This window comes from Lepidochelys kempii, chromosome 1, assembly GCF_965140265.1.
Source record: "Lepidochelys kempii isolate rLepKem1 chromosome 1, rLepKem1.hap2, whole genome shotgun sequence".
In the NCBI taxonomy this organism is placed as follows: domain Eukaryota; kingdom Metazoa; phylum Chordata; order Testudines; family Cheloniidae; genus Lepidochelys; species Lepidochelys kempii.
In genome coordinates, this window is record NC_133256.1 from 182,987,455 (window position 1) to 183,012,835 (window position 25,381).

General features: G+C 40.0%; 1 protein-coding gene across 6 annotated transcripts in view; it reads left to right on the plus strand.

Annotated features, from left to right (window-relative positions):
• CADM2 (cell adhesion molecule 2) overlaps positions 1-24,968 on the plus strand; it is a 1,033,208-nt gene extending 1,008,240 nt beyond the window's left edge. For all 6 annotated transcript variants that reach the window (XM_073304095.1, XM_073304130.1, XM_073304112.1 and 3 more), the window contains 2 exons: positions 15,673-15,798; positions 17,363-24,968. In XM_073304095.1, the coding sequence (XP_073160196.1) occupies positions 15,673-15,798; positions 17,363-17,481 (245 nt within the window). In that variant the 3' untranslated portion in view covers positions 17,482-24,968. The remainder of the gene's footprint in view (positions 1-15,672; positions 15,799-17,362) is intronic.
• The last annotated feature ends 413 nt before the right edge of the window (positions 24,969-25,381 follow it).

The following is a 25,381-nucleotide window of genomic DNA, read 5'->3' on the forward strand; positions in this document are numbered from 1 at the left end:
GGATAATCAGAAATGTCAGCAGTTTTCCCTCCGAACATTTTTTTTAAAAGAAAGGATAGGCCCTGATTCTGAGAAATGCTCTGGCACTGCACTTCCAGAGGACTGGGCCACAATTGTGTATGAGGATAGATTATTATTGAAAATATTTAAGTATTTGAACAGACATTCTCTCACTAACTTTTAAAAGTTTTCTTACAGTACAATATGCCTTAATGTTGTTGTGTCTTAATTCCCCTTCCCTGTCGACTTGGTATATCTTTGTCACCAGGAATACAGCTCAGATTGCTATGAGATTGAGTCTGTCTTCTTCAAATAGTTTGAGCACAATTGTTATTTAGTAAAATAAACATGACTCCATTATTTCTTCATGCCTTGTTTAACAACTTTAAGATTAGACCACATTCAGATCCTCCCAATGGGCAGTACTTAAAAAGTGAGTATTATTTCTCTCTGCCTTAGTCAAGTAATCCCAAATGTAAGTAATTTACAGGATGGCATTTGGGACTGTTACAAGAGACATTGTAATATGTCACTGGAAATCAGCTTCCCTTTGCATGTTTGATCAACAGCCAGATGGAAGCTTTTATCACATTTATTTAATCTGAAATATACATAGTAATTACACTGGACCTTTGATTGGAGCCCTTATTGCTGTCTCCAGAGAAGGTAGGAAATGAATGTCAGTGCAAACTTGTGTAGATGTGGCCCTCTTGGTAGAATTTGGATATATTACAGCTATGAGGGTTGACACAGAGATCATCAGTACTGCTGGACGTGAATGCACTCTGACAGGTTAAGAAAGAAAGAAAGAAAGAAAGCCCAGACTATATACAGCTTTTATTATTTTATGAATACACAGAAAGCTTTTAGAAAACCAAAGATCAATCTCATTCCTAGCAACTCATGACCAATCAACGGTATTAAAAGCAAACACAGCCCTCTTCTAATAACTGGATGGTATTTAACTTTAAGGCAACTGAAAAAAACAAAACCTTAAAGTTCCCAGAGGAGAATTCCATCAAGCATATCATTATTAAGTGAGGAAAATATTATTGTTTTCATTAGCACAGATATGACATAAAGAATGGGTTGTATTAAATTAAACCACAAACACAATATTAAATGAATTCAAGGTAGTTTTATTGCTTGGACAGAAACTCTATTAATGGATTTTGCTGTGTCCCAACAAATTTACACAGGATTTTATGCCCTAATAAAAATGGCTATAAAAAGAACTCAAAATGTTAATTGGGATACTTATCCTCCTAACAATAATATCACTCTTTTTTTCCTGTTCCTTTTTTGCATTACACCAAAATGACCTCCACTAATTCTACTTTTAATCACACTCATCTCAGTTAGTGAGGTAATGGTTGACCTCCACTGGATTGGTCACCAGCACCACCAACAGTGTTTTGTCAATCTCTTAGATGCACACAGATTGGAATGAAAATGAAAAACACCATTAGCTGCCAAAAGGTTAGTGGTCATCCTTTTTTGCCCTTACTCATTCTGAGTAGTACCTTACTCCATGAGTAGATCCATTGAAGCAAATAACAGAGAAAACTGCTATTAAGCATGAAGTTAGGGGTATCCTCATAGACTGGTGCTAAGTGGCTGACTTCATCAAGGGTGTTTTAACACTATTTTTGATTTATAGTTATTTTAATTTTATTAGTGAAAAATTATATGGAACTCACACAATTAATTTGCACAGTAGTTTTTTTAAAACGCTTCATGAACATGTTCAACCTATTGCCAATAGCCTTCTGGGGCAAGTAACTTCTCCTCCCAGTTTCCCCATCTGTAAAATGTTACTGACCTACTTTGTAAAGCATTTTGAGATTCACTGATGAAAAGCACTATATGAGACCTATGATGTAACAGTAGTGGCATCATACCTCATGGAACTTGCTTTTCTACTGTCTTCTTGCTCCCCTGGCCTTGTCTCTGCACTGTTTAGGTTTAAGCATTTTACGCTGCAGCTCCCACCACTGGTAACAGCCTGTCTGTATCCCTCCACTTCATGAAACTCTCCCACATCATCGCTCAACTGAAAACAGCTGTCTCCTTGCCTACACTTCTTGAACTTTTTCTACCTCAGCTAGTATTTATTATTTTAGCCCTGCAGTTGTACTAATTAACTCTGGGAAGCATTCCTGGGATGCAGTGTGTGTGAAAGACACTATAAAAAGAAGTTTTATTGAAGCATATACACAGCTTTTCCAGTACACTTACTAAAATACTGGGATTTGCTCAAGGTTACCAGTGCAACTTTCTGAACTGTTTTAAATGACCTCTTTACAGTTTTACTTTCACAGCAACCTTATTGCTGTTCATGATACATAAATCAGTTTTTAATTTGTTGCTTCTTGCATGGCACTGTTCTTAGAGCTCAGTTCATCAGATGCGTAGGCATTTAATTGCCATGGATGGTGAAAAGAGTTACACGCACACAAATGGATGGAAGGAAGAGTCAGTTGTTATTAGGTTGACTATACCAACTCCAGCTACTGCTTCTGTCCTTCCTGTCCTTTCCTGTTGGGAAGGGAAAACGAAGAGCAGGATTCCTCTCACTAAACTCATCTCTGGGGATGGAAGGGAACAAGCACCAAGGAAAAAATCCCATTTGCTAAAAGAAATTTTAATTCATCAGCCTTCCTTTTTCTAACATAACAAAATCCAGTGCATGACTTCTGTGGTCTTTCTGTTGTGGGTTTTTTGTTTGTTTTTGCTAATAGGCAAGTAACCAAATTTGAACTTGGTTATTCGGTTGCACTTTTTTTCCCCCTGGCCACGGGAGATATTAAGTATCTTGGCTCTCCAGAAAGAGAAGAAAAATTAAAGTCTATTAAAATTCTAGAAGCAGTGATAAGGGGTCATTTGCCTATTTTTTTTTGCAGACTGTGGTGTCTCATTAGAAGAACCAGCTGTTAATAGTGGAGTTCTTCAGTCAGCTATGCACCTTTTCCCCACCCTTGTACAGCCAGCAGTTATATCTGGACAAGCTACGAATATATCTTTACAATCTAAATTGACTGCAATAACCTCTACTGAAAACAGGATGGAGGCAAAAATTAATAACTTAATTCTGCAGATTTCAGTCATTTTTCTTCCAACCAAAGTCTCAAATAGTAAGTGGCTCTGTTGAAGGGTTCAAATCCAATATTATTAATAGGAAAGCTATGTCATGTGGCCTAATTAGTGAAAACTCTGTTCCCTCCAGGAAACTGGATATTTTAGAGAACCAGATCAAAAATATCTGTATTGATCCATTTTTAGGAATCTTTGTGTCATTTGAATAAAAAGAGTCAGTGGGCATAGAATCAGGAGTCAGCATGTAAGAATCTTTGGAATTGGTATTAGACTCTAAGTTCTGCGATCCCCTTCACAAAGAGATGGCTTTTAGGAGAGCAGGCCCTCTTCATAGAGCCACAGAACAAAAAATTAAATGAAAGTAATAAAACTTCAGAAAGATATATTTGGATATTTTTATTTACCTCTGGCAAAAAACATATACATATGGTTACACATCAGAAGAAAATAATTTTTTTCTTCCATCATGTTATTTACCAATGCAACACAAAGAACTTGCAAAGGGAGTCACAGATGTGACTCCTTGAAAGAGTCACATTGTATCCTTAACATTTGTCCTTTATTCTGCTACAGTAGGGATTCTTTTTATCAGGAAAAACAGTATGATATGCTGCTGCAGTAATCAGAAAAAAAAAGGCTTTAGATTATTTAGGGTGGGGTTTTTTTAGATTTAAAAGTAAGCTCTTTTCTACCTGACTCATCTGTATTTAATGATGAACTGTTACAATAGAGTGGACATAGGCTATACTACTACTTTTTTGTCCATCTTTGAACATTGTAAGTTCAAAGTCAGACGATAACAGAGTGCAGCTGTATTGAATTCCAGACTGGGGCCTTCTGAGCAGATTTTCCTTGCAAGCTAAATGATGATGGGAAAGCTTTGATATCCCTCCTTAGTCATCACATTTGGATTGGGAGATAAATCCTCACCCATTCTGATGCCTTTCAACCATACATATCAGCTATCGTCTTGCAAGGACTGTTGGTAGATGCTTCTAGACACATCTTTAGTTGGCATCCTCCACATACCTAGTAAAGTCAGTCAACTTTCATGTCAGAAATCTGTACCCCTTCTGGCTGGAACAAATGAGGGCAGTATAGAAATAACAACTCAAATGTGTCACAAGTAATCATCACAATAATCCCAGGTTAATTTTCTCTTGATACACTTGTTTGTGTGATTGCCTGGCATGTCTGACTTTTTATGGTATCTGTGGTGGGGAGCCATCAGACTAATTACAAGCAATGTGTCTCAGATCAGTCAAATTCCTCCTAACCTTGGTCAGTAACTGCACCAAGTTTCTGTCATCAAATTTTCCTCTTAACTGGTGACATTGCTCCCCATATTCTTCAAAGTTGTATGATTATGACATAATTATGATGCAATTTGTACAAGATGAGTCATGTAAGGAGGTATGATTTGCTGAATATGATTATCCTATTTGTATGTATGTATCTTTTTGTATCTGACGTCATGAATATTGACTATGGATTTGTATTTCAAATGTGCTTACTTTGGAAAACACCCACGGCTAGCCTTTCAGGTTCAACAATGATGAAGCTAGACAGTGCTAATGACTCATCAACAAAGACAATGGGCTGTGGAAAAACTTAGCCTTCCTGTAAATGTTTCAGCCAGCCTGAAAGAAATGGCTGCTATGACTCAGCTAGAGCATGTAACCAGACCACATGGTACTGAACTCCATTTTGGGAACCTGTATTTTTCCACAAAGTAGGCTGGGAATTGAGTTTGGAACGAAGGGTTCCTGCCATATGGTAACGCTATATAAGGTGGGGTGTGACCCATCTAGGGGGCCTCACTCCACACACAAGGACATTCCTGGAAACACATGAGAAACAAAGACTGAACTGGGGGAAGAGCTGGTCCCAGCCTGTATATAGAAACCTGACAGAGTGCTTGTATAATCCGTCAGGGTGAGAAATTGCTAATTCATATCCAATCTTTGTAGCATGTTAGGCTTAGTTTGCAGTTTTATTTATTTACTATGTAAGCTGCTTTGATCTGTTTGCTATCACTTATAATCATTTAAAATCTATCTTTTGTAGTTATAAACTTGTTTTTTGCTTTATCTAAACCAGTGTGTCTTTGAGTGAAGTGTCTGGGGAAAAATCCCAGCTTGGTAAACACAGGCTTGTTGCATAGCTTTCCCACATCAAACTATTTCTGAGCTTACATTGTACAGATTCCTGTGCAGTGCAAGACGGTATAATTTTGAGTTTATACTCCAGTGGCGTGTGCATGCCTGGGGAGCTTGGCAATTGGCTGGTGTCTGCTGTTTGCACTCAGGTAGCTCAGTCTGAGTCAGTGCCGTCACCTGCTGTTGTGTTGGGTGATAACAGGGCCTGGCAAGGCTGGCTATGTCTCCAACCAAGCAGTGTGAAAATATGGCCAACCCAGCTGTGTGTCTTAGAGGGGCACAGCAATTCCCATGGCTCCCAGACCGCACCCCGGGCATGACAACCCATCACAGCTGGTTCAGAATTGGTGCTGTTTGGGGCCACTGACTTCCTATTGTGAATGCATCAACTGGTCCCATTTACGCAAGACAGTACTTCATTCCAGTTCTGGCTGAATCATTTGCTTACTACTTAAAACTTCCAGTCTAATGGCACAGTACAGAATGCAGCATCCACCCTTTGAGGCATGACTGGAAAGACCTGGAACTAAACCCCATTGAGTGGAAACAGAAATATCCTAAGACTCATTTGCAACCGCTATACTGCTTTCCCATACACCTGGAATGCCAGCATACCAGTGTGTATATCCGAGTCAGGGATGCCCATCAACAAGGTAAAAATGAGCACCTGCAGTTTTTGCATTTGTTCATCAATGTGCACTTGTCAAAATCGCAGGTCTCCTGCTGGATTCCCTAACATGCTTGTTTCCTAGTTTCCCTGATTCTGGTTATGAGGAGGAGACCACTGGCTGTAGACTATTGAATCATGGGATAAAGGGTCATCCACAGTTATTTCTTCTTCATTTTCTGAAGACAAGTTTGGCCATGTGCTGCCCTGAGCTAATTTATCTTCATAATGGGCTTTTGATTTCCATCATGTGTGCTTTGAAGAAAATATTTCAAAACCACTATGAATGCTTCCAAAAATTATGGACACAAATCCAAAAGGCAAAGAGCTGTGGGAGACTTTTGTTCCTTGGGAACCTCAGGTGGTCTTGGCACTTCAACACCTATGGGTAGTGGAGGTATGAATTCTCGCCTTCATGGTCCCAGATGGATAGTACCCAAAATTAAACCAGATGGACTCCAAGTGAATCAGAGCTATTCAACAGAAATCTGGCATGAGTCTGTACTGCTGCCATTCTGTGGTGTTGAGTGAAGAGATGGACAGTTATTGGCCCCAAGAATAGAACTTGGTCTGATATCTGATTGTCCTGCAGATCCGTCATTGCCCCATCAACATACATACCTTATCCCTTGTCAACTGACCACAAGCATCTTCCCCACTCCAACTGCACCACTTCCCTCCTTCAGCATCTGCCTGTTTACCCATAGAGATCCTGTACAGAAGCAACCCATTGAGTGCACCTCATCTTCTCCATTAGAGCCAGTACCAAGAAGCATCCTGATTGGTTTATGGAGAGGGGCAGTCCTCTTTCCCTCATTTTCACATTCTTGCTATGAAAGGACCTGCCACTGGACCAAGTGTTGCAGCCCTGAGCTGCAGCTACTGTGCCAGATCTAGGCACACACCTCTCCACATGGCCAGAGGATGGCTCCAGCCAGCTAAGAATTGTGACACAAACTCTTGAGACCTGATCCCAGCCCTCAGTTTTTCTACCCTCTTAGCAACCTCCTGAGATGTGCCTCCTAAAAAGCCAATGATAGTGTTGCCTTCTGGAGTGCCCAGGGTATTGAATTACTGGGTGTTAGTACTCCAAAACAGAAGAGCTGCCACAGATATCAGCAGAGTTTACTGTATTAAGGAGGCAGAAGACCCACTAGGCTGCCTCTGAAGTCAAATGATGAGGAGTGGACCTGCTGGCCATGTGAAAACCCTGCTAACCAACCCTCAGAAGCTTCATAGGAAGCATATAATAGTAGTTGAAAAGTCTGGGCCGGCGGGAAGAGGGAATGCCTTTTCCAGTGATGGGCTCCACAGTAGGTTCTTCAGACAAGTTCTGAAGCTTTTCAAGCTTGTCCATGAATGAAAAGGGGAATACATGACTATCACACACAAACATGCACCCCTTTTAGCAATTGCTTCTCCCATTGCTCATCTTTTGGGTTATCTGAGCCTCTCCCTCATTTAGCTCAGAGAAATTAACTATGCATGAATAAGGTTGTGCCAGGAGAAAATGATATTAGCTGAATAACGTATAATTTACACCAAATCATGAAAAACTACTTAGCAATTTCTCTGCTAAACCAATGTGTGAATACCAATACAAGGGACCTAAGGTATTTTTAACAAATTGCACTCCTATAAGATTGGCATCAGAACATAAAGTGCACCTTTTATTTGTACACAGATCTGTAATATTGTCATGTCTCACCCTCATCTTTATGAGTGATCCAGTTTTTCTCTCATGTAGGTATCTTATGTATGGAGGTTGGAACGAAAGACATGGGGTGCATGCTGCCAATAAGGGGAGAATCCTCAAAAGCTGGACAGATGTTTTGTAGCATCAAGAATTATTATGTTGAACAGGCCTCATAAGGAGGAGGAATCAAAGGAATCCAGAATTTATTGTTTTAAGCGATTCAGTGTTAAGATTTTTGGTTAATCCCCTCAAAGTGTAAAGAAAAAAGATGAGAAGATGATCCTTGAAGGAACAAGATCTGCTCTGATTCAGAAGTCCTGAATTTGAATATCACAGCATATAACTCAAGTTCAGCTGTCTTGTGTTAGCTCACCAAAATCCTCTAGATATTTTAACAGGGGACAAACTACTCTGGAACTTTTGTGAGCACAATTTTGAATGTCATTATCTATTTGCAGTATCTACAAGAAATTACTGGATAATTCTAATTCCATATTCATCTCCTTGGGCATATATATTTCATCAGGACAATATCATAAATAATTTGAATGGAAAATTTGAAGATTCCCTGAACACTGTTAAAAAAAAAAGGGGGAGGGGGTCAGGCAAATTGTGGAGTATATCCTTAGCTCACTATCCAGATTTACACACATCACATCCACTAATTTTAATGGGAGTTAAAAATATAAATCCTCACAATACATGGAGATGTGAATATGCCCCAGTGTTTCTGTGCTGTAGAAGCAGTTCCTGAAGCCTTTTGGCTACAGTAGTAATTACATAGAAGATAATGGATAGCCCCAAAGTGAATACAAGGCTGTAATTCACTCAAGGGAATCTGCTCATGTCATGAACTGCAAAAGGACAGTGCATTACCCTGTAAGTATAATATATAGCTTTTAAAAATGTTAAACAACATTCTTTCCTAATTTCTTGAGTGCTTCCCAATTTGCAGCATTATTTTATGGATTGTTATCTTGGATCAGGGAAACTATGCTCCTCCTAAAAGACATACTTGTGGGCAACTTTTTTATCAGAAGTTTTGTTATAATATTGGTGATACAGTGTAAATGGTTAATGTAATGTATTGGTTATTGGGTACAATTTACTAAGAACAGTACTCACAGGTTCTGAGATGTAGTCTTGCTTTGATGTGCCAATAATTATCATTCATCATGTTAAAAATTAAACATCCACACCAAGGTAAGACACCAAGGTAAGACAAGATTTTACAAATAAGTGCAATGTAGATTTTGTATAAAACAAATGGTTAAAATGACTCTCAAAACTCAGAAAAGTCAGCATACAGAAACAGTAGAACCTCATTAATCCACAGTAATCCAAAGGCATCTAGGACCTTCCATGCTGGTCAGTGGTCCATCTAGCCAAATACCCTGTCTTGAATGTGGCTATTACCAGAAACTTCAGAGGAAGGTGCAAGAAACTACACATGTGGCAATGAAAGAATTGCCTGCTTCTAGAGAAAGCATCTTCCTAACTCCTAGTGGTTAAATACTGATTTATGTCCAGAATCATATGGGTGCTTTATAATCCCTTATAAAACAATTTTTATCCTGTCTAATTTAGCTGCCAGTAGATAAACTAGGTTTATGCTTTAGTGAGTATCATGGATAAACAGGTAACTCCTGGCCTAATGCAGGTTACTCCTGCTGTTTCGGGAAGAAGACCGATAAGTATGGCAGATATGAAACTGGGAAACTACCTTGGGCAGGAACACCAAGTGCGGCCACAACTGGACCTCATCTTTGTAGAATAACGTACAGGATGGTTCTGAAGTAAGCACCCTGATCTCAGACACCGTGCAGGCAGACATAACTGAAACCAGGAACGAAATCTTCCAGGAGAGAAGGAGAAGGGAGCAGGAAGCCAGAGGTTTGAAGGGAGGCCCCATGAGCCTCGACAGCACAAGATTCGAATTCCAGGGAGGGACAAGGTCCTGGACGTGAAGGTAAAGATGCTCCAGACCTTTCAAGAACCGGGCCATCATGTCGTGAGTGAAGACTGACTTGCCTTGGAAGGGAGGGTGGAAAGCCAAAATAGCAGCCAGGCGGACCCTCATCAATGACAGGGACAAGCCCTGAAGTTTGAGGTGCAGAAGCTAATCCAGGGTCACCTGCACCGAGACCTACTCAGCCCAGACACGTCATTCCAAAGCCCAGCACTTAAACCTTTTCCACTTGTACATGTAAGTCGCTTTGGTGGAGGGCTTTTTACTATCCAGCAAGACCTGTTAAACCAGGGCCAAGCACTCCCGCTCTTCCGCATTCAGACATGCAGTAGCCACTCTGACAAGAGAAATGCCTCCAGGTTTGGGTGCAGAAGACTGCTGTGGTCCTGGGACATCAGGTCCAGACAGAGAGGTAGCCACAGTGGGGAGGCTACTGAAAAGTCTAGCAGCGTGCGGAACCAATGTTGGCGAGTCTGCTCGGGGGCTATCAAGATAACCTTGGTCTTGTCCTGTTTGATCTTCACAAGGACTCTGTGGATTAACAGTACTGGCAGGAAGGCATACTTCAAGGCCCTGACCATGGGAGCAGAAAAGCATCTGACAGGGAACCCCTGTCCATCCCTTGGAGTGAACAGAACACATGGCATTTCCTGTTCTGACAGGGTGCGAACAAGTCCACCCGGGGAGTTCCCCACTTCTGGAAGATCATATTTATCGCCTGGTCCTGCTGAAGCAATCTGCTAACACGTTCCTGGTCCCGAGCAGATGCCCGGCCATCAGATGGATGGCATGCCGCACACAAAAGTCCCAAAGGCTGAGAGCTTCTTGGCAAAGGGCTGACAACCTGGCTCCACTCTGTCTGTTGACATAATACATCGCGGCAGTATTGTCTGTGAGGACCTGTACCATCTTGCAAAAAAGATGGGGCAAAAAAGTCTGGCAGGCCAGGCCAGGCAGACTGTTTTTAGCTCCCTAACATTGGTATGAAGGGCCAGCTCGTCCTGCAGCCAGCAGCCTCGTGTGCTGAGCTCACCCAGATGGGCTCCCCAGCCCAGGTCCGAAGCATCTGAGACTAAGTTCAGCAACAGGGCTGGGGCCAGGAAGAGAACTCCCTCCAACACCAACCCAGGGTTCAACCACCACTCCAGGGATGAGACAGAATGTGATCCGGCACCCTAACTTCCTGGTGTAGGTCGTGTCTGTTAAGGATGTAAACAGATGCTAGCCAGGCTTGCAGAGGCCAGAGCTGGACATGACTGACCACGAATGTACAGGTGGCTAGGTGGTCCAACAATCACAGGCAGGTGTGAGCCATGGTGAGCGTGTGGTTCTTCACATGGGAGATCAGGTCCAACGTGGCCTGAAAACGAGCCGCCAGAGGGAAGGCTCTGACTCACGTGAAGTCGAGAACCAATGAACTCTATTAGTTGGATCGCCTTAAGATGGATTTTTGCTCGTTTATCAACGGACACCCATTGCAGCAGATCAAGGCTCCTCTGTACTTCTCCCCAAGACCTGCCCTTGATGAGCCAGTCATCGAGATATGGGAAGACCTGGACCCTTCAACATCCCAGGTAACCGGCTACTGGCGCCATATACCTTTTGTGAAGACCCTTGCGGCCGATGAGAAGTCAAAGGGCTGCCCCATGAATTGGAAATGGCAGCCATCCACTATGAAACGGAGGAAATGTCTGTGACCTTGGAATATGGGAATAAGCATCCTTCAAATCAAGGGCAGCATACCAGTCTCCCGGATCCAGGGAGGGGATGATGGAAGCCAGGGAGACCTTGAGAGACATGTTGAGGCGTTGCAGGTCCAGAATGGGTCTGAGGCCCCCTTTTACTTTCAGGATGGGAAATAACAGAAGTAGAATCCCTTTCCTGTCATGTCTCAAGGGACCTCCTCCACTTGCAACCAGGCTGAACAGTAAGGACAATGACGGTTGAGAAAAGAGAGGGGTGGATCCTGGGAGGTGAGTGGGACATCACTCTCGACCACACCCTCAAAACCAGCACTTCTGGCCCCTGGCGCTTTGCTGGGCCACACAGGTGAGCAGGAGGAGGAAGGGCAGTGGCGACTGAAACTAACATCCCTGTTCCTTCTCCTTGCAGACCCTGAATGAGACTGCCAAGGCATGGGCAGCAGTAACTGCTTTCTTGCAGACTGTGGAGTATGCATGACCAACAAGCGAAGGGTAGCCTGAGTGTCTTTTAACCCATGCAGCCTCACATATGTCTGCTCTGAAAAAAGACCGATCCCATCAAATGGAAGGTCTTGGATCAAGGTCTGCAGTTTTTGTGAGAGCCCAGCAGTCTGAAGCCAGGAGTGCCCCTCATAACCGCCTCTGATGTCATCAGCCTAGCCACCAAGTCTTCCGTGTCCCATGCCATTTGGAGGGAGCAGTGAGCCACCCTCCTCCACCAGGGTGCTGAATTCCTGGGCCAAACCTTGCAGGAGGGACTCCTTGCACTTATGGATGGAGTCCCATAAGTTGAAATTCTATCTCCCTAGGAGTGCCTGATGGTTTGCCACCCAGAATTGTAGTCTGGCAATTGGACCTGTTTGGGAGGAAAAGTTATTCAATCTTTTGGCCTCTTTAAGTTGAGTTGAGCTGGTATGCCTTTTTTTATGTTTTTCATTGGCCAAAGAGACCACCCACCCAGGGAAGGGTGGGTGTAAAGATACTCAAACCCTTTGGCTGGGACAAAGTATTTCTTTTCAGCCCTTTTAGAGGTGGGAAGGATGGATGAGGGAATTTGCCAGAGGGCCTTGGCAATTTTGAAGACACCATCATTCACACCGTAGTGCGACAGGGGCCAGGGTACAGGCAGACAGGACATTAAACAAGGTTTCCACCTGCTCAGCCATTTCCTCCACCACCAGGCCCAAGTTCTCGGCCACGCATTGAAGCAAGGCCTGGCGTTCTTTAAAATCATCCGGTGGGCTGGCCCTCAAGTCCCACAACCACCCCATTTGGGGACGAAGATGATGACTGTACAGCGGGGGGAGGCCCCGGAGCATCTTCCCCCTGGGAGGGATGGGGTGGGAGGCTTAGGGGTGGGTGCAGTCTCCTCTGCTAGGACCTCTAAGTGCACCTCATGCACCGAGCCCAGTGCTGTCGGTGCCACCAGCTGTTGCTCCAAGGCGGCAGCCGATGAGCGGTGTGAAGGGGATATTGCCATGACTGGCACTCCCCACAAACTCCAATAAGGCCACTGCACTGACCACTGGCCGTGCTGCCAAGGCAGTGCTGTCAATGTTGATGTGACCTTGGGTACCCATTCGAGCTGGTGGCGTCTAGGTGAGGGGCTGAACTGCCCTTCCTTGCTGAAGGAATCTCTTTTTGGTGACACTGTTGATGCCTTAGTCTGTGTGCTGACCATCGCCGTTGGAGACTGGTGCATGGAGTGAGGATATTGGTGCCGGTATTGAGGGGACCAGTGCCAAAGGAACCGGAGATGTGACAGAGAATGCTACCATGTGGTAGTCTACCGGAACCTGCACCAAAAGTCCGACCACCAGCAGGGCAAATGGTGCCAGTAATACGGAGACCGGCATCTCCCTCTAGTCGATCCACATCAAAATGGCAGGGACCATGATCATAGTGCTGGTGACAGAGGGCGAGCCCCAGAGAATCTGGGCTGCAACTCCGGTGATTTGCTGCAAGGAAGTGAAGAGCGCTGCTTTGTCTCAGGGGATCAGTGGCACTCCACTGCCTCGAGAGGTTTTAGCGGCTGGCATGCCCTCATGGGGAGCCTTTGCCGATTCCTGTGACACGTGCTGTGTCGGTGGCGTGGGTAGAGGCCTTTGCTCTCTTGGCGCCAAGGGAGCTTGTGAAGGCACTGTCAGCGGTTTAGATCCCATGCCATTGCCAGGAGTTGGTGTGGGGGGTGCACTGTGCAACGAGGCCCGAGGTACTCGGCAAATCCTGGTGGGATGGCACGGAAGCTGGATGAAGGGCGGACTCCATGAGGAGAGCCTGTAAACAAATATCCCGCACTTTCTGCATGAGGGGCTGAAAGTTTTTACAAATACAGCTCTTATCTCTCATGTGTGATTTCCCCCAAGCACTTGAAGCAGCTGCTATGGGGGTCGATTAAAGGCATAGGCCTGTTACAGTCCAGGAGACTGGGGCATGCCTTACTTGGGGTGAAGTCCCCCCTGGGACACTAACTTCTACCTACTAAACACTAACTACTATAAACAAACTATTTACAAGGCCCTAAGGCTCGAAGGCAGAGGAGACTAAACCGCTAGACCTTGCTGAGCAAGGAAAGGAGCTGCAACTAACCACCACAGGTGGTAAGAAGGAACTGAGAGGGTGTAGGGCCGGTGGTGCCTGATATACCGATGCATGAATGTGGCACTCAAGGGAGTGCTGATCCTACAGATACTGGTAAGGCAAAAATCTCTGACAACTGTGCACTGGGCATGCACACGTAGGATGGAATCGACATGAGCAAGCACTCAAAGAAGAATATCTTATCGCTGCAGAGAGCAATTATATGAATTTGAAGAAATTTGGATCCTTGTTCTTGATACATTTGGATGAAGAATGCTGAGAGAGCTCAGATAATGCCAGACTTCTATTCCACCTCACCTTTTTTGCTTTTTCCCCTCCATCTTCCTGCCCCTTTTCACTTTTTTTGCTTGTTTGTGTATGGCATTGTTATTATTTTCACCATCACCCTAACATTTTATGTCTGTATAATTTGTCTGATTTGCATGATCTGGTCTTGCAGCTTTAACAAGCTGTAACTCCGTAATTGCATAATGTTATTGGCTACTTATGAAATATGCAGAATTTGGTTACATACACAAGCTGTAAGTCTTTTATCTTTCTGTATTTGTTATTGTTTCCTTATGAAAATTAATAAAAAAATCACAAAAAAGCCAAACAAGAGTGTTACACTTCCAAGACATTATCAGCAGCTTTTCTCAGTCAGATTTTACTGATTTGTCCTCTTTTCTATTTTAATGCTATTTCCATCTTACTCCGTTTCAAGACAGCTATTTGCAAACTGTTTATAGAATATAAACAACGCCTAAAAGGGAAATGTCCTTGAAGCAGTGTGTGCAGACCGATTACTACAGAGCGAGCAAGCTAATACATAACCCTCAGTCTTGGGAGAATTACTATTAGTTTGAGACTGAGGCATTTTTCATTTAAAAAAAAAAGAAGAGAAATTCTACCATACTACTGCAGGATTGACGCTCCCCCTCCCCTCCCCAGAATATTTCAGATGAATCAACACTTGAAGGTTACCAGTTCATTCTTCAAAAGCTCTGGGGAATTACTGACCCCTAAACAGTGTCGTTTTCCATGATTGCTTCTTTGGAGCCTTCTGTAATGCACCAGGCTCACTAATAGATAAATAACCAGCTTAAAAACTTAAATCTGACAATAATCCCAATGTTTTGTGCACAGTAAATGAAATGAAACTGCTAATGTATTGTTAAAATCTATTAGAGTTTACTAGCATCAGTGTTTAATCAGATAACTAGTAAATTCACAAATCAACATTTGAGAGTGAACAAGGCTACATGATCAAATTCCTGCAGACTCAGCCATCTGCAGAAGAACTTGGAAAGTCTGCACTTTATCTCCTTCTTTATTTCTTGTGCAATCGGAAAGGAATGACAAGAGGAGACTATATACAGGATCCCCACTGAGACTCAGTCACATAAATTATGTATTATGCAGACAGTATTCTGCTGATGCTATCTGATCCCCAATTCTCAATTCCTTGTTTTTGCTTCTATAAATAGCTATTGCAGCTTTTCAGTTGTTAAACAAGTAGGACAAAATCAGAAACCTTTCCCATTTAATAACCTCTGCCAAGGAAGAATAAGGTAATATTTTTCATAACTGTGATGTCCTCAGGACTTTAACAGTCTGGGAATACATGCAATGCTATGCTGTTGATAAGATACTGGTAGTAGAAGAGGGGGAATGACCACCCTGAATATTAAAGAGGGGAATGCCCTATTTTCAAAATGATCAGTATAACTTGCTGCTGTGCATTTTCCTATCAATTCTAATCTGATCAGGACAACTTTTGTTTTTTTTTCCCCCTCCCCTAGACCCAAATGCTTTGGCTGGACAGACTGGACCTGACCATGCTCTCATAGGAGGAATAGTGGCTGTAGTTGTCTTTGTCACATTATGTTCTATAATTCTGCTTGGACGATATCTGGCAAGACATAAAGGTAGGACGGATTTAATCAAAGTGCAATCACCTTTTGCAGCAATACTTCCTCATGATTAGTTTCACCCTCAAACACTCTCGTGCCCTCTCTGCCCCCACCTCCCCTTGTAATTTAGTTGCCTGGGAAAGCTCACGCTCAGAAGTAGCATCTGGTTTTCCCATGAGGTCCTGATTTTGTACCCAATTTTACAGTTGGATTAACTGAAGCAAAAGGATGTTGAGCAACCTGCCCAAGGTCATGTAGTGAGTCAGTGGCTAAGGGAGATTTAGAAGGAAGAACGCGCCTAGATTCTAGCCCTTTGCTGTAAGCACTCAGTTAGGTGTCCTCATCATTTTAACTGTTATATTAATTCCACAGAATATATATGGTTATTGAAATGAGGCTTTAACTATCAGAAATCATGATAAAACTTTAAATAAGTTGTGTTAAATACAAGGAGTAAAATCCTGGTCCCACTGAAATCAGCATGAGTTTTGCTATGGCCTCCAGAGTAGCCAGGATTTCACTCCAGGAGCAAAATTCTGAAGTCCTGACTCAGTTTTTACACTACGCTTATTGAGGGAAAAACTCCATTAGAGTCAATGGAGAGAAGGGTCTGAGTAAAACAGAGGACAGATTTTAGAATCTAACCGAGGTGATTATTTAAAAAAAAAAAAAAAGTTTATGAACGCTTAATGTCTGAATGGCTTGCAGCGTAGTTGTTAACCTTAGTTTACCTTCCTCCCCAAAAAGTATTACTATTATTAAACCTAATTCTACCTAGGGTAGTCATGCGGTTAGCAAACACAAACTGATAAAATATTTGTTTTAAGTTCAGAAGAACTGTGTGAAAAATTACAAATTTCTAATTAATCTGGTGACAATGTGTCAGCTTTGCTCTATTTCCTGGCTGAAAACAAATGAGTCCCAAACCAATGTAAATATCACTTTTCACAAAGTGACAATTGTCTGTTGCATACAGCTCTATTAATATCCTGCTCTTATACTATTTAGCAAAGCAATGTCAGTGGCAATGTGAAGCAATTGGGTTAACTTAATGCAACTATTTTCAGTTTTGCACTCCTAGAGAATCTTAATTATCCTAGTCTGTGGAATTAAAGAGCAAATAAAAAAAATGGCCTACACCAATGTGAGAGTACAAAAATAATTAGAAGCCATTTTTCAAAAACATGTGTTTAATGAAATCTAAGCTATTCAAAGTTAATTTTCTTACCCATCTAGATATACCATATAATACACAGTGATACTATTGTATGTTAAAATATTTCTTTGCTTCATGCCACTGGAGATAGAAAAAATATGGTTTTGAAACTGCTGTACCTTTTTCCCCCCATAGATATGTGAAAATATATGTGCATATGGGACAAGTGTTATGAATCATAATTACTACTTGCCCAAATTAGAATGTTATATGTACCAGTACAGTTAATGCTAAAATTGTGCATCAAGTTCTGTTCTGCACCACTCCACTCATTAAACCAGTTAGATCTTTGTTACAGATCTACTGTGCATAAAACTATCTAAAGTAAAATTACTAATTTTTTTATTGTACTAATTCCCATAGGAACATATTTAACAAATGAAGCTAAAGGAGCTGAAGATGCACCTGATGCTGACACAGCCATTATCAATGCAGAAGGCAGCCAAGTCAATGCAGAGGAGAAAAAGGAGTATTTCATTTAGATGCAGACCTAGATTCTCTGAGTTTTACTTATCAGGCTGACTGCTGGAGAAAACTGGCTATCATCTTTCAGAATTCATTTCTGCCATCTTCTGCAAACTTTATTAACTTCCATACTGCTATAAGTAGCCAGTTTATGCCAACAATCAGTTGTTGACAGCATCATTCTTTCTTTACAGTACCATCCACAATGCAGGACATTTCTTATTGCCTAAAATTCATATCCATTGCTCTCTTAACATACAGTGCTTGAATATACAGCCTTAACAATGTTAATCTTCATCTTAAATCATGCTGTTGAGTTTTCTACATTTTTAAATATTATATAGCTTTCTTCTTTTCCAGTTTTCTTTTACCATGGTCCCTATCAGTATGTCATTGGATGATTTTCATAACAAATACTATTCGATAAGGACCTAATGTACTTACATAAAACATTAAATCTAAGATTAGAGGTTTACAAAGAATGTTTTATACATGTCTATAATTCAAAGGCAACTTGTTTTTGAAACATATGCCCTAGGAACCACAAACTGAAAACATTATAGTATAGTTTCTTGTATGCTTGGATTTGGTGGAAAAGGAGTATCAATACGTCATTAAAAATGGTACCTTGATACTAATTCCATGCTTGGGTGGTAATTAAATCATACTGTATTATCTATACAGATGCTGCAGAGTTAGATAATTGTAGCTTCATTCTGAAACAAATTAATTCAGCCCTTTTACTGCTTTTTGGGATCACAAGATTAGATACGTTCCTATAATTTCGGTTTTAATAATTTATTTGCGTCATATGGACTCACCTGCCTATTCAGATTTGTAGTGTTCATGGGGCACAATTGCAAGGCATTTTCCTATCTGTATATAGTGCATATAATAAATCCAATTAAACATTATTTGATACATATTTAACTTTTTTGGCTATAGCTAAGTCAGTCACAAGTAAACATTTTCTAATGTCCATTATATCCCTTTAGATATGACTTAAATCAATATTCTAAATAGATAACATGTATTAGTATTTTCTGTCTGTATGTCCTAGCACTGTTCAGCAGCAAACTTTTCTAGTTCTTGTTAATTTTTCTTTGTTATACAATGGAAGCACAATGTTATATGGAAAGATAGTTTTAAGCTAACAACCAGTGCACAGCCTCAGGTTTTGAATTACAACCACATTTGATTAATATCCTTAAAAAATACTGTTATGTTGCTAAATTCTCGATTTTTAATTTGGCAGTTCCACAGCTGCTTATCTATGTTGGGTTGCCAAAAAAAAAAAAAAAAGAAAAAGAAAAAAAAAGAAAAAAAGAGTTAAATGATATATGTTTTGTGTATACGGTAAATGGACTAATTCTTTATATTAAATTCCTGTCTATGCATTTTGTGGGGTACAAACTTATGTCACAGTGAATGATAGAGAATTTCTGCCAATGCTTTTAGCTCTATGGTGAAAGTCTCTCTAAAAGTCTCATGTTCTTAAATATGACAACAAAACACTATAAGCCCAATGGCTTATTTCCTCTTCCACTGAAATAAAAATGGTGCCAGATCAACTCTTGGTAGTGATTCCATGCTGGAGAATGAAAATCTGTATCATTTGGAGTTCATCTCTCTCTCCCAAGTGTTGCATCTTTGAAAAATAGTATTTCTATATGGTTGCTATACTTGTGAAGTCTAAAAGCATGATGGCTTAGTGTAAAGGATTATCTCCTGGGATTTATTTTTTGTGGGGGTGGGGGAGGGAGAATCTGAATACATCATCATGTATTAAGATAAAATGGAAGACAAAGGTGCTGTGTCAGATTATTTATCAGAAGAGTATAAGCCTATTAAGGAGAATATTATAGTATTTTAATTGTTTTCTTTCTTTCTTTTTGTTGAAACATTTATCTTGTTAATTTCTAAGAAAAAAGAGGGTGATGTTGATCAAGCAGCACTTTTTCAAAATATACAGAACATAAATAATATGATGTGGTTGAGTGTTAACATAATAAATCATATACAGTATGACATTTTAAAGAAATAAGTCTGCATTGATGTGATTGCATGCTTGTTTTTACAGTTCACTCCATACCATCTGTGGAAAAATGCAATAATATGTTAATATAGTATGGTAGTTTGAGAGAACCAGGTAGGTGCTACTAGACACATTGAGACTAGTATAGCTTTTCAAGATATTCATGTCTTTCAAAGCATACACTTTTAAAAGGTTGGCAAAGGAAATCATTTAGTTTAGTACCAGAACAGAAAGGTTCTTGTCACAACAGTAAGTTGCATTAACAGCATTACAATACTGTATATCTCAGTCTGGTTAACGACTTAGGGTTTGAGCCAACAAATCACTTAAGCACGTGAGAAGATCCACCTAATTCAATGGAACTACTCAAAGTAAGTTTTTTGCTGGATCAGGGCCTTATTTATTGAAGTGGAGCTGTTCATCAGTGCTGCTTTTACATCTTCATACATTCTATCTAAACTGCACTTTGCTTGAATTGTAGAGTCATTGCTTAAATCATTACTTACCATGACGTCAAGTGAGACCTTCAAATGTTAGAGCATCTTTAGATGTGACCACTCAAAGCCGTCTTGTCAGCGTCGTGTAAAACCAGCATTGAAACATTGCAAAACCAGAAATAAATTGGACACTTAAATTACATTGGTTGTTTTTTTAGTTAAAACTCTTAATGTGTGCTAATTTTCAATAGATTTCTGATTTTTCCACTGTCTTGCATCTTGTAATTTCATTTACATTTGTGCAAAGTGGGTGTAAAAACACTACACCCAGTATAAATGAATTGAGAATTCTGATTGTGTAGTTCTTTACATCCATCTACATCTACATGTTCAAATGACTTCACTGGGTGTAAGGTAATAAATACAGAGCCATTCCCTTTGTAAGCAACATCATGGCTCACTTAGAACTGAGTATAGTATTCAACAGATAAAAACACATTGTCTTTCTCCTTTATACAAAAAGATCCCATTCAGAAATACTGAGCCCATTATAGTCTCAAGAAATCTGTTAAATGTGTAAAATGAAAGCTCCGAATGGGAACCATGTTAGTTAGAATGTTAGTATAACATCCAGACCTACAAACACATGCAATGTAATTTACTCAAGACAAGGTAGCTAATTACTGCCAGTTTACAATGTCCATTGATTATTTTTAACTTTCAAATGTAGAACAATGTTATTTTTTTAATGCTCTGACAACATAATCATTAAACAGGCATGTGGCATCACAGGCAAATGGGTGCATCTTTCCATTCTGTTTAGTGTCATCAGAGAATCCAAGAAGCAGTTTAAAGAACCTGATATTTAAGTTGAGGCTAAGAATTTTATCTGGAACACTTAAAAATGTCTTCACATTTCTTGCACTGAGACTTCCTCTATAAAGAATACATGAAGAAAACCAACTTTTCTAAATAATACATGGAAGTTAATGTGTATTTTCATTATAGCATAATATAGATATAACTATCTCAATGAAAAGAAAGGACAGGATCATCTGTAATTATGTAATTCAGCTGATTGTAAACAGCACTGAAGTTACCATGTACGGACATGTACTTCCATGTAACACAGCAGTTATAGTGTAATTTAGTGCCACTTATTGTAAAGTGTTACCAAAAGGAAAATGGAACTCTTACCTTTACTAATCTGTTCAAACTAAAGTTAAATTTAGTAAATCAACACCAGGAATCTGACATTCCATTTCTTTAATAAGGAGGTGATATAAAACTTCATGTTCACTCCACAGTTTTTCCCACCACCTAACTAGATTACTACAAGTGTCCAATCTACTCACTCTTAAGAAATGGTAATCTGTGATGAACGTACCAAAAAAATTCAGCTACTTCAATTGAATCAGCTAATAGAAACAACTGAGTAATGCTTTTTATTAAGTGGCACAAAGTACACACTAAAAACTATGCAAAAATATAGGTAACTACAGTGTACTTACATGTAAGTATCTTGTACTTCCTGTGTATGGATATTGGAAACCTATGTAATTATAATATGCATTTTGATTATTTTAAAAGAGGGGAAGAAAAACCCTAGCAGTGAAAATAACTTTAAAGTACACACACATGCAATAGTCATGCTTAATGCAATATGCTTAATTCCTCTACTTGCAATGATATTTAATTTATTATAATGCATCTCTGTCCTCCCACCCCACTAGCTCTGTCTCCCCTCTAGTACCATTGAGGTCCTATGAGACTCCACTGAAACGCTTTTAGGACAGAGTAAGAATTCATTTACATTTGTGGCACAAAGCACAAATGTAAATGGCTTTATTACCAGCATACTGCAAGTTTGGCAATCCTGGTCAGTAATCTCTTTTTGACTCAACAGAACAAGGTTGTTCTTTTTTCCTTCTTGGGGAAGTCTAGCAAGCTAAGATACTGAAATGTACTTCCATATGCCCTGGGTTTTTTTAGCTTGAACAGCAGAGAGAAAGAAATGGAGAACTGCATTATGCTGACCTCTATTTTGTTGAACCACCTGGAATTTTCACTATTTCTTTCACAATACTGTCAGGTAATCTTACATTGTGAGTACAAACTGCTTCCATCAAAGTGCAGAGGAAGCCTTTAGTGATAAAGTTAACTTTTTCTAAACATGAAATTTTATATCTTTTTCTTCTTGTTTTCTGTCATACCCTTCCAAAAGTAATTCACTGAAAGTAGTGAGAGAACGTGAAATAGCAAAAGAAGAAAATGAATATATTAAATGTAATATAGGAAACGGCACTCACTAAAGTTTTACAATATCACTCCATGCTTGTATATAATATTATGATTTAACAATTCCAGTTAGATGAAATGTAGGAATTGAAAACATGGGGTAAACTGTTAAGCTACCTCTCACGTTAAATACTGGCTGTGAAGTGTCTATATACATTTTTAAAATATTACAAAGTCTTAGATTTAGCCTCTAAAAGGGATAATTGTAAGTTTTGCTGTTGACACTGAAAACAACTTGGCTGCATTCATGGCTCTTTATCTAATTTCCTCTGTCCCACAACCCCAATTTTTACTATCTTCTGTTGTACGTATTCCCACTGGGTAATACTGTAGATACAGGGCCACATCCTCAGCTGCTATATCTCCACTTAGCTCTATTTCCTTTAGTATAGGCTGATTTGCATTGGCTGAAGATGCATCCCATAATGTTTACAAACACAGTTATACCATACCATTATCTATTAAATATGGAGAAGAATATTATACAATTCAGCTGTAACACAATTACTTTCACTAACAAAGAACGTAGGTTTATAATGTCAATTCTAAAACCATATGCAAGTTTTTGCATTACATCAGTAATACACATGCTGTCAAGATATTTTAACTTATCATTTATTTAAACATAATATTTCCAATGTACATTTACAATACAAATACTCAATCCAAGGATTACAGCAGCATAGCTCAGTGGTTTGAGCATTGGCCTGCTAAATCCACGGTTGTGAGTTCAATCCTTGAGGGGGCCATTTGGGATCTGCGGCAAAAATTAGGGATTGGTCCTGCTTTGAGCAGGGGGTTGGACTAGATGACCTCCTGAGGTCCCTTCCAACCCTGATATTCTATGATTCTAGTGCAAAAAAAAAAAAAAAGCAAAGCAAAGCAATGTGTCAATATGGAAGAGATTATTTCTGAAACTTTTCAACACCAGGATTTCCTACATGATTGTTCTAGGAGGGCCTGATCTAACTACCACTAAAGTCAAAGGCAGTCATCTGACAGACTGTAAGGGAAGTTAGCTCAGACCCACAATGCTATTCTAGTATCACACCAACATACTGCATTTGGAGCAACTCAGAAGGATGATGGGCGTGGTGGTGTGTGCGTGCAAACATGATTTTATGCCATTCCAATCCATGGCCCTTCTAACCAACCCCTACTGCCATTGGGCCTCCAAGGGGGCTGTTCCCATTAGTTAGGAATTGCCAGTGCCCAGCCATGCCCATTTTTCTGAGCAAAGCCCTTTGCACCAGGGTCAAATGGGGAAATGGCATGGGAGCTGATATGACTCTAGAGCACCTGGGGATTCCCTAACACAATGAAAAGCCCTCAAGTAGCTGGTTAAACCAGCTTCGTCACTTCTGCGTGTCGCCAAGGATCTGCCCTTCCCCTCCCACCCTCCCACCTTTTGTGTGTAAGTGACTTAAGGCTCTGCTGTGTTAAAAGGAACAATTGCTGAGGTGGAAGAAAGACTCTCCTTTCCAATGAATGCTTTATGTTATTACAAAGGAAAATTGACAGAATTTTTTAAAGATTTCAGGTGCAAAAGCTAAGCCTGCCAAGGGTCAGTACTTAAGCACTTTCCCTGTATCCAGGGTCAAGCCAGAAGTGTTTCCTATGTAAGTACTGATCTCTGTACTTAGTCTTATCCTGTCCTTGCACACAGTGCTGAAAATTGCTGATACTGTTTTCTTTTACATTACTAGCTTTTCTTTTTTTTTTCTTGTTCTACATGAAAATTATTAGAGGGTTTTCATACTAAATGCACCCCCCATTTTTAAGGTAAGTTCTGTTTTATAAATATTTATGTTGGTTCAAAAGAGGAGACAAATGTTATTTGGATATTTGGAGTGAACTATTGTTCCTTTTCCCCTTCCTTTCTGCAGTACATTGGATATTTAGTCCTCATTTAAGTATAACTAGATTTTCCCATATCCCTAGGTAGTTTCCATATATACACACAAACAAAGGCAGCCTTGAAATCATCTGCTTTTATGTACTGACTACAGCTAAACAATGAACAAAGAGTTTGAGATTTGGACTCATGAACTACTGGAGTCATACATAACTCACTCTCAAAATTTTTAATGCAGCATTTCTATTGAGTTCAACAGCATTTGGCTCAAGTCCTTAATCTAAATATTTGAGCTGATCTCAAGTTCTTTTCTAAGGGCTTCAATTCCAAACTCCATTCCCTGTGCATCCTTTACTTTTAGCTTAGATATTTTATAACAACAAAACACTTTCAATATTGCAGGAAGATTGCTAGAATACAGAAGGAAAAAGTTGTGAAAAGCTATCAACTATTTCCATTGATACACTATGTAACAGTAATCTCATAGGAACTTCAATGTGTTATGCTATTAGACTTAGAAATTTATCCTTCCACATGCAGTGAATTTCAAGAAAAAATATAAACTTCATGCTGTAAGTAAAATCCAATGGAATTAAGCATATTGCACTGACTATGGAAATTCAGTTACTGCATCTAATTTTCTCAACAATTGTAAGTGAACAAAATGCACATTGTAATGTTAGGTACATGACACTTGCATGTTGCTATGCCTATATACTTACAGAGTATTCAATGTGTACTTAGTGGCGCTTAAGAAATGTCATGTACAATTCTTATAAACATTCTTACAGGGTTCCCATTTGCACTTCATCTTTCAGTAAAGTCTTGTCAGAAAAATGTCTGATGAATATTATTGAAAAAAATAAAATTTCAATTTTAGTTATCTGTTGGACATTACTGAATTGTCTATTCATTTAATACATTTTCTGATGCTTGCCAATTTCGCAGTGACATTGGTAGTTGTTCAGATAGACTGTTCACAGACCTGGTCTCTCCCCCCGCCATTTTTAAGCAGAGAACTACTAAATTTACTATACTATACATCAAAATACTACTGCTGATATTACAGAACAATTATTTTAAGAAAGACTCAGTGACACACTAGTATTGTACACATTATCAATCAGGACAAAAATATCCCATAATTTTGTGTAACCTTTTATAGTCTATAGACCATGAATTAATACACATTATCCAGATCCTTTTCACTGACCACAGAAGAAGAACAACTTTTGGATATTATCTTCCCACTTGGTAATATTCATCCCTGGTCAGAGGTCAAGCAGAAAGTG